General features: G+C 37.7%; 1 protein-coding gene across 1 annotated transcript; it reads left to right on the forward strand.

The window, feature by feature from the left end:
* The first annotated feature begins 3,756 nt into the window (after nt 1-3,756).
* On the forward strand, nt 3,757-4,686 carry LOC148676474 (olfactory receptor 6N1-like). Its single transcript, XM_088643140.1, has one exon. The coding sequence runs from the start codon at nt 3,757-3,759 to the stop codon at nt 4,684-4,686; it is 930 nt and encodes a 309-aa protein (XP_088499266.1).
* Nucleotides 4,687-10,382: the final 5,696 nt, after the last annotated feature.

Genomic DNA, 10,382 nt, shown 5'->3' on the forward strand with positions numbered 1-10,382 from the left:
TATATAAAGTAAAGCTTATTATTATAAAAGAATGCAGTAGTAGAAGGCCTGGGTAGCAGTCAGAACTATAGGCATAGAAAAAGTGAGTGAGTAGCAATTAATTCAAGGAAGTTTTGAATGCCATGAAAATGTATCAAACTAGTAACGTGAAGAAGCCTTTTTTTCTCAGATAAATGTACTGTACATATATTTCTTTTTATTTGGTTGGAAACTGCCGTTTCCCTTTTGGAGGTGTCTCTGATCACATTTCTATCTCTTCTTTTATCCTTTCTTTTACAAAATTTGGTTATTTGACTGTCAGTCTCTTTAGGAATTTATGCCCACAGCAGGGGAGAGGCTACTGACCTGGACATCCTGGACTGGTATGTTGAATATTATTTAAACTCTGAAAAAGCCAAAGAAGGCAACCTTTTGCCTACCTCTATCTTTTTTTTTCTCTCCAATGAACCTAAGATAAAACTGACGGCTTTGAGCTACATCAGGAACAGTGACATCGCAGACAGTAAGTGCAGCATCAACAGTGCCAAAGCCAGAAGTCTTCCCTACACAGTCCCTGCCCTTGGGTGTCTAGGGTGTCATTCAGGACTCAACAAAATATCTCCAAAGGAATTTCACTTTTAACGACTCTGAAAATAAATTATGGCTTAATATATAATGCATTGTTGAAGCACTGCATGAATATCCTTTTTTGTGTCAGTGGGGTCACGTCTCGACAAATAAAGGTTGTCTCATTAGATCATGGACAGATTGCAATTCTAAGAAATGAAGTATTGAATTTCACTAAGTTTTACTATGTCAAAATCTTCAAATTCTGAGGGACATTCATGTAGTATTTGGGTACATTACACCGTAGTAAGGTCATAATAAGGTAATTAATGAGTAACTTACACATCACCATTAGAAAAACGTTTTTTTCTTAAAATTAATCCTAAATTCAGTATATTTTAATTATCTATTACTACTTTAGCAATAATAGTAGTATATTTTCAATAGCAATTATGTCCCATTTCTAGAACTGTTCAGTTCATAATCTGAAATTATTGTGTTGAAGCACTGTCCACACTGGTCCTGCTGACCTCCTTACTCACACTTTTAGACAAACACCTGCTTAATGTTCTGTTAAAAGGCTATTGATTTCAAGTTTCTGCAGAGCTTTTTTTTTTAATTTATAATAAATGTTTGCACAGATTAATTTCTGTTATTCAAATATTTTCCTGTATATTTCACTTGATGAATGAGTTGGAAAGATAGAATTTACTTTGTTAATGCTTAAGTATAAATTTAATGGTTCATTAAGTGATTCATTCTTTCTCTTAATCCTTTGGGTCTCTTCCCTTTATCTCTCACTTTCTGTCTCTCTGGATTAATAAGAGCTACAGCTACAGCTCTGCACTCATTAGCCTCTGGGGTCACTGGGAAGAGTTGCCCATAAAAAAAGCTGAAATGAGAGGCAGAGTTTCTCATCCAACAAGTGTGTTCTGTACTTGAAGAGCACAGTGAATAGATTCATGCTCCAGGTAAGTGAGCTCACTGAACTGTATTTCATATTTGGAAAATCCAACTGTTAATAGATACCTGAATCTTTTTGTTTTTCAGTGTCTTTGAAAAAAATATGTACAGTAGATCTCATGTGGTGAGCCATATGTATTTTATCAACTTAATTAAAACTTGGTTTTATTATATTGTTATGGCAGAGAAAGGTCAATAGAAAAAATACGATAAAATATTATAGTAAAATGTTGAATTATAAATTAAAACTATGTAAAACATATTAAAAACAGATACCTACATATCTGTCATTTTCTTAAAATAACATTAGAAAGAATATAACAGTTCAAATAATAAAGATAAAGTGTAAAATAATTTATAAAGTCAGACAAGAGACAATTCCAAGTATCTGATGGCCTTTTATACAGTCTTCTACATTTGCTTTGGAGAGATTTCCATCATAAGGAGCGGGGTATTCCAAAAACTATTTTTGTAAATGCTATCATAATCTGACAATATTAAATTGTGAGCATCTAATATTCTTGGCACATTTCACACCAATCAGCTACATTTGGCATATTTTGCTGGAATTAAAGTTGTTCATATTTTTTAGACTTTTCAGTGAATGAGTCAATTGGATAATACTGTATTGTACTGTATTTGTGTTCACATTGTAATGTCTGGGTTAATCTGAAGCAAACAGTGAATATATTAATCATTGTCTTACTTGAAATAAGAAAGTTTTTCAATTTTATTTTGCTTTATTTGATCTTTACTTTGTCACAAATCTGCACAATGCCAAGTCACATATCTGCACAATAAAATCAGTAAGAGACATGTTAGAACACTAATGAAGTTAAAGAAAGAGCATTGCATTTCTTCTGCATGAAAATAAATAACAATACAGTGTATTTTCTATTTATATATAGTATATTTATAATTTAGTCATTTAGCCAGTGTAGCGACAATGCTTGTTAATAAGGCAAAATTAAGTGTTGCTGTGCTTTCCCAAAATAGGCCCCATCTCTCTGTTCATCTCTGTGGTGCAGCCACAGAGAAGCTATTCATGCAGGCTGATTTAAAGATGTTTTCTTTTGATAAGGGACAGCTCCCAAAGGGGGATGCACTTAGCTAAGCCTGGCTATCATAATCAATGGTCATCCATTGGCGCCTATCTGTCTAGGGAGTGCCAGATGGACATCTGGACTGCATTCCTAAGTGTCAGGAGTAAGTGACTCCTATCTCACCTTGATCAACCAATCAGGGACTGGTAGGGCCGAGTAACCCACGTGGGACTCTGATGCCCATGGAACTTTCAGCCAATGAACGAGCTGAAGTTCCTCCAGGTAAAAACAGGCAACACAGAGGGCCTGAGAGAACTATTTTGTGGACTTTTCCAGTTGGAGAATTCTAAGGAGAATTCCAGGGGTGCGGGACGATTCCAGGGCAGGCCGGCCCAGGAGCAGGAAGGCTCCCAAGGGCAGGACATTCTCGCAGCGCACCTCCTGACCATCCTGAGACTCAACCCGGACAACCACGGAACGGCCAGTGTGTCCGAGTGCCAGAACTTTCCTTTGTTTTAAGAGTCTAGATCGGAGGTTGCCAGAGAGTAACCAGAGAGTAATCAGGGGCAGGTTAAGTTAAACCTAAATTGACTTTGGAGTTTATAACTCGACATACAGACCAAACAGTCCCCTGAAAAAAAATTGATGTAAATTTTCTTCAGGCTTCTAATTGACAGAGCTTTCTAAATGAAAGTTTAGAGATCTCTAAATCCTTTTACGGTTGGTTGATCATTTTTATTGGAAAGATGCAATTTTGGCATACTGAAACCAAAATCAAAACTTTTGATTTGAGTAAATCCTGAATTATTTAAACCTGCTTTGCGAAACAGTTCCATTAAACCCAATGCCACTGAGTCATGATGTTAACAATGTAGAGACACTTTCAGTAGAATACTGGAAATTTAGCTATCTGATATATGTAATAAGATTTGCAATCATTTTTTGCAGTGACTTTAAGTAGAACTAGTACAATATTTAATGCTTCTGGGCTGAATACTGGTTGTTCTTTGTAGCATATTGTACTGATGTCATCTAGTGATGATTTATAAATGGACCAGCAAAGCTCTTGCTGGTTTTAGTTGTTGTTTCTTGTCAGCATCATTACTGAATGTTATATTTTATGATTCTTTATGAGTTAACTTTCTAAATAAATTATAACTTGCTGTATGTGCATTTCGTCCAAGGTACCCATGACTTCTGAGCCATGAGTAGAACTAACAGCACTCTGCACTCTGAGTTCATCATTGCTGGACTACCAATCCTACAGGAACAGGGCACTGCACTCTTCATCTTCTTCCTAATCCTCTTCTTGGCCACATTCCTTGGTAATCTGCTCATCGTGGTGTTAATATCCCTGGACCACCGGCTGCACATGCCCATGTACTTCTTCCTGTGGAACCTGGCTGTCTTAGATATACTGCTGACTAGTACCATCATACCGAAGATGCTAGCAGGGCTTTTAGGTCATAAATCCATCTCCTTCTCAGGTTGCTTTGTACAGATGTATTTTCTCATCTCATATACAGCTGTTGAGGGATTCCTTGTTGCTGCCATGGCTTATGACAGATATATTGCTGTAGTGAAACCACTGCATTACAACACCATCATCAACACAAAGGTTTGTATTACAATGACATCCACAGTTTGGGTACTGGGCTTCTTTGTTCCTATTTTGTCTGTAGCACCGGCCAGCACTTTGCCATTCTGTGGATCAAACCTTATCCTTCACATTGTCTGTGACTACCCCACTGTAATGTTATTAGCTTCTGGTGATGTTACTGTTCAAGTCAATTTTACTCTAATAATGGCCATGATCGCAATTTATGTCCCTTTTCTCTATGTCTTATGGACATACTGCAGAATCATAGCCTCAATAATGAGACTGAAAACTGTGGAAAGCCGTAAGAAGGCCTTTTCAATGTGCTCTTCACATATGACAGTGGTCTTTCTATATTATGTGTCCAATTCTGTGGTGTATATTGGGTTGAGAGTGGAGAGTATTCCTTCTGATGGACGCATCTTCATTGGTGCAGTGTACTATTTCCTCACGCCTTTGTTCAACCCTATTATATACTGTCTAAGGAATGAAAAAATCAAGCTGGCACTTCAAAGCTTTTTTAGGCTCAAGTCTTAGAAGACATAGTTTCAGAAATGTCAATGTTCAAGCTAAAATATTGATAAATCTTGCAAGAAATTCCAGAAGAACAATAATTTCAGTTTACATTAAGCAACTGTAATAAAGGTCTTTTTAATGTGGAACAAGAAGACATTTTACTTTTATTTAGAATTTGTTTTTGGCACTCACTCTAGCTACATTTCACTACATTCAAATGACCTGTATCATGATTAATTACATACAGTACATGTATGTTTCAAAGGGACAGTTTGTCAATAATACCCCAGGATTATTGAAGACTTGAAGGCAAAGGTAAAGATCTGATCTGTATTAAATACATTTATTGCTGAAAACTGAGTGCTTAATTGGAAAACCAATCTGCAACAGCAATAGTCAGGATCGGACAGTAGAAGATCACCAGGAATTTCTGCAAAATCTGAAACTTTGTCTGGGATCTGTTTTAGATTCTTTCTTTGATACTGTACCCTGTGAAGTGAAGTGTATATACTGTATATATAAGTGAAGTATATATAATCTAAAAAAACATAAGCAATATATGTAGTTTTAAGACAACCTAGAAACAGTGCACAAATGTCTAAAATATTCAACATTTAATACAACCTAATTAGGGGTATTTCTGTGATTATAGGCATTTGCCGTTCATGTTGTGTACTTTTGCATAATTGTTGAGATCTTTCCGATTCTGCGATTCTGGACTGTGATTGCTACAAATTTCTCCAAAACTGGTATGTGCAAAAACGACATTTAACAGGTATTGTAATGTGTATTAACACTTGTACAATACAACACACATTCTAATTTCAATGAGATATGAAATGGCACTGCAGATCATTTTTGGATTAATAATTAATAGAAGGACAACTTCACTTATTTGTTTTACCATAAATATATTGATAATGTTAAATCAGTTATGAGGCTGGACAAGCTGCATGTGGGGCACCACAGCCCGCTTCTGCAGAGGATACATACAGGGCAGAGGCTAGAGATTTTTAGGGAAAAATTCGGACTGATAGGGCAGAGAGGTGGGTCAGTTGGGAAACAAGACCAAATAGGTCAATGCAAGGGCTACACTGACCTGTAGCCACACATTTAGAGTTCCACTGATAGAAAAGTGCAGGATGGCAAAATCAAAGGAAAAGAGATTAGAGGATGGAGATATGGAGGCACACTTGAGGCCCTACAGTGCATATTAAAGATCTGCAGGTAAACAGGTAGCCTGATAAGGCTGGGAGCCAGATGATGTGCAGGTGCAGTGTCAGAACAGAAATATTGCATGCAAGTAAGGGGGGAATAACATAGTTCAAAAAGAGAACTTTTAGACATTTATCAGTAAAGGGGTTAGTTAATTGTAGATTATGTTGAACTCTATGATCCAGGAGTCAAGGGGGGGTTAGAGCCCGAGCACCAACACAAGTCACCCATGAACAGGATTCATCTAGTGGGCAGATTGTGATTGACAAGAGCATCCTTGGCTCTCAGTGACATGGTGACTTGTGTAGGCATGTTCCTATTAAGAAGAAAAACACTTCTCCTTGAATCAGTGTTAAAAGTTCTGAATGGAATTGTGATGCCTATAGTGTTTTAAAAGACAAAGTGCTAAAAGGTGATCAGGTTAGAGGACTTGCCTACACTTCTACATTCTCTGCTGTGTGCAGTTCTAGAGTGTAGCTGCAAGCCGAGATTAAAAATGACAAAATAACACACCACTTGATGATTCCTAATCAAGTAGGTATGACAAAAAAAAATCCTGATTCCAAAAATGGTGATGCTAAAGTAAAAAAAAATCACGACTGAACAGAAATGCTATGGGGAAGATACTGTAAAGTAAAGGTGAATTTGAGGGAGAGACGGATCCCTGAAAAACATTTAGAAATTTAACTCATAAACAGTCTGATTGTTCTAGGTCCATGATGACATGAAGTGTTTGGCGAGTGAAAAGTATAGCAGAAGACAACAGTAGGATGAAAAATGGTACTGTAGCAGGCTCTGGTAGTAGTTAGGACTATTGTTTAAATGCAGGACAATGGAATGAAGGGTGGCACATTCTACACAAATTTAAATGCATGTCTGAGGATGATCCTGTGTTAGGAACTCCATTAAAATGTATCCATCTACAGTAATAACATGAAGAAGCATTATTCTCTCAGATTTACAGATTTATGTACTTTTTTTTCTTTTCATTCGTTTTCATTTCATTTCTCCTTTTTGAGGTAATTGCTCATGTTTCTATGTTTCTCTGTCAAACTTTGTAAAATAAAAGATGCGAATTTGGCAGATGGGGGAGGTCTGAGTTTTTGCCCATTGGTGGGATGAGGCTAATGACCTGTAAATAGCACACTACATATTGTTTTTACACTGCTGAACCTGAAGATGCCAGCCATTCAGCCTCCTTATACCTTTCTTTCTTTGCTGCAGAAAGAGACAATAATTCAGTTAGAGCTTTTCTTACACAAATTGAAACCATCCAGACAGTGGTCAGAACTGCTATACCCCAGAGAAACCGTATCTGGCAGCTGTGAGCTATTTCCAAAACAGTGGCAACACAAACTGGAGCAGCAAAATTGCCAAGACCAGAAGCCTTCTTTGCAGCAACAAGCCCTGCACTTTCACGGCATCTGTGGAGAAACGTATAAATTAATATAAGTGGCGAAGCATTATACAGACAGGCCACATTTTGAGGCAATTTCAGGTAGTATTTAGTTGCATCGCATTGTAACAAGGTGATAATTAAATGACTAACTCATACGTTACCTTAACAATTATGTTTTTATTGTCTGTGCTTTTTCAGTATAATTTAATTTGCAAGTATGTTTCTAGAACAATCCAGCTCATTATCTGAAGTCATTGTGTAGAGATAACTCCTATGTTAAGGGATATCCTATGAATCCTATGTACTCCTTTGTCTACTCTGGTCTCACTAACCTCCTTATTCATACCTTTAGACAAACCCTATTTAATACTTGTTAAAAAGCCATCGAATTCAAGATTTTTTCTCCAACTTTCTAAAAAGCATTCAAACTTAATATTTTCTCTAAAAAAAAATAGTTGTTAAATAATGTCCCGCATATTTTTCTTTATGTATCAAAGACTGAATTTCCTTCGTAATAGCTTAAGTATAAATTTAGCTGTTCATTAATTGAAGCTGTTATTTTAACCCTTTGAGCCTGTTCCCTCTAGTGCACACTTTCTATCTCTTTGGATTTATAAGAGCTACAGCTACTGTTCTGCACTCAGCGGCCTCGGGGGTCACTGTGAAGAGCTGCCCATAAAAGTAGCTAAGATGAGAGGAATCTTTTCTTGTCCATCAGATGTATCCTGTGTTGAAAGAGAACACAGAACAGATTCTGGGTCCAGGTAAGTGACTCACTGAGCTGTATTTTATACTTACAATATTCACTTGTTAATTGTTACCTGAAGTTTTCTGTTGTTCCTTGTCTTTGAAATGAATATGTTGATATCATTAGGTATTAAGTTTATACAATTATAATTAGGTCAATCTAATTTTAAAATAACTTGGGATTCTTATACCTTTGTCCTTTACTTAAAGAGAGTTTTAGAAAATCAGACAAGATACAAAAAGATGCAGCCATTAAAAACTAGCGAGGTACACTGCGATACAACGCGGTGGGCGTGTCACATCAAAACACGTCATAATGCGTCATAACGCATGGAAAAAGATTATGTTATGTAACGTTGCCATAGCCAAAATGTAATGTAGTGGCTCTCTGAAGGCACCAGTTCTGTAGGGTTTGGGAATTTACTGGGACAATTATTAATCGTACCAGTAAATCACAAAATGATTCTTTTGATGGCTTTAGAATCCAACCATGCGACATAACTCAAACAACGCACACACACAGGTACTAATACACGAGGATACATTTATTAATACATAGAATATGCATGTAAAACTAACAGATCTTATCGAGAGGGTTATCAGCATACAAAAGATATATATTAATTCAGTTACAAAGTGTTACACATATCAAGAGGACATACGTTCAGTATATCATTCATTTAGACCGTTTCATAAATGAACTTGGTTATAACTTCTACATTAGATACTCAAAACAACTACATAACTCTTAGGAATTAAATTGATATTAACTGGTTGGGATAACAATTGAATTCTCGAGCTGTAATGCATTGAAGTTGAATACTCATCCAATCTCTGGGGATTCAGATCTCCTGGGGGCACAAAGAAACGGTTGCAGGCTGTTGCTGTCCAATCCGTGCTCTCTGGCTCGGTGCCAGGCTGTGCTGTGCGGCTTGCGACGGTGCGCTGCAGATGCTCACTGACCGGCTAGTTAGTGTTGGGTTTAACTAGCACAGTTTGTGCACAGGAGAAAAGATGAGTGTGGGTCCCAGCAAGTCAGGAAGAGGACCAGTTCGTTCCTGATGAAGAGCTAGTTCTGAATAGTGATTCAGCTGTCCACATTTCCGACCTGTTCACAAGGCCTGCTGCTGGTGCCAACCTCGGGTGGATCCTCTGGTTACTCTCTGGCAACCTCCGCTCTAGACTCTTAGAACAAAGGAAAGTTCTGGCACTCGGACACACTGGCCGTTCCGTGGTTGTCCGGGCTGAGTCTCAGGATGGTCAGGAGGCGCGCTGCGAGAATGTCCTGCCCTTGGGAGCCTTCTGCTCCTGGGCCATCCTGCTCTGGAATTCTCCTTTGAATTCCCTTTAGAAAAGTCCACAGAATTCTCCTGAATCCTCCCTTCTGAATCTCTCAGGCTCTCTGTGTTGCCTGTTTTTACCTGGAGGAACTTCAGCTCGTTGATTGGCTGAAAGTTCCATGGGTATCAGAGTCCCACGTGGGTTACTCGGCCCTACCAGTCCCTGATTGGTTGTTCAAGGTGAGATATGAGTCACTTACTCCTGACACTTAGGAATGCAGTCCAGATGTCCATCTGGCACTCCCTAGACAGATAGGCGCCAATGGATGACCATTGATCATGATAGCCAGGCTTTGCTAAGTGCATCCCCCTTTGGGAGCTGTCCTAGGAAACCTTAAATCAAAGGAAACCTTAAATCAGCCTGCATGAATAGTTTCTCTGTGGCTGCACCACAGAGATGAACAGAGAGATGAGGCCTAATTTGGGAAAGCTCAGAAACACTTAATTCTACCTTATTAATAAGCCTCGCCGCTACAGTTAATAGTATCCAATAAAACTGCCAGGTGGAGCTAATAAAGCTTAACCTCTCATGTACAGCATTTGAGCTGTCACCAGAAAACAGCAGATTTTGAATCCCAATCACTGCTGTGGGACAATCTTTATTAGATTAAGAATTTAAGTTGTAGACTTTTAAATTTAAACAGTGTATTACAGCATGTTAATAATTAAACATTAAAAAGTTGGTATATTTTATGAACCCGAGATAGCTCAGTTGGACAAAAGTACACAACCCACCACCTTTATCATAAATATTTTAAATATGCAGAAATATTTTATGCATCAAAGTCTTTACTGAAAATATTACTAATAGTATTAATTATGAATGTCCTTGGACAAGCTGTAAGCTCAGAGTATTACCGTGGTCCACTTTCTTTGTAAACGCAAATACTTTATTTTTCATTGACAAAAAGTAACACCTTAGCATTTCGTTGATCCAATCACGTATTCATTTTCAATCATACAAAGTAAATCTTGAGAAGCTCCGATTCACCATGTCTTTCACATGCTCATAAACG

The sequence above is a fragment of the Lepisosteus platostomus genome, chromosome 2 (genome assembly GCF_059453375.1).
Source record: "Lepisosteus platostomus isolate fLepPlt1 chromosome 2, fLepPlt1.hap1, whole genome shotgun sequence".
Taxonomy (NCBI): domain Eukaryota; kingdom Metazoa; phylum Chordata; class Actinopteri; order Semionotiformes; family Lepisosteidae; genus Lepisosteus; species Lepisosteus platostomus.

Coding starts and splice junctions, on each gene's coding strand:
- LOC148676474 (XM_088643140.1), top strand. CDS start 3,757: ATGAGTAGAACTAACAGCACTCTGCACTCTGAGTTCATCATTGCTGGA.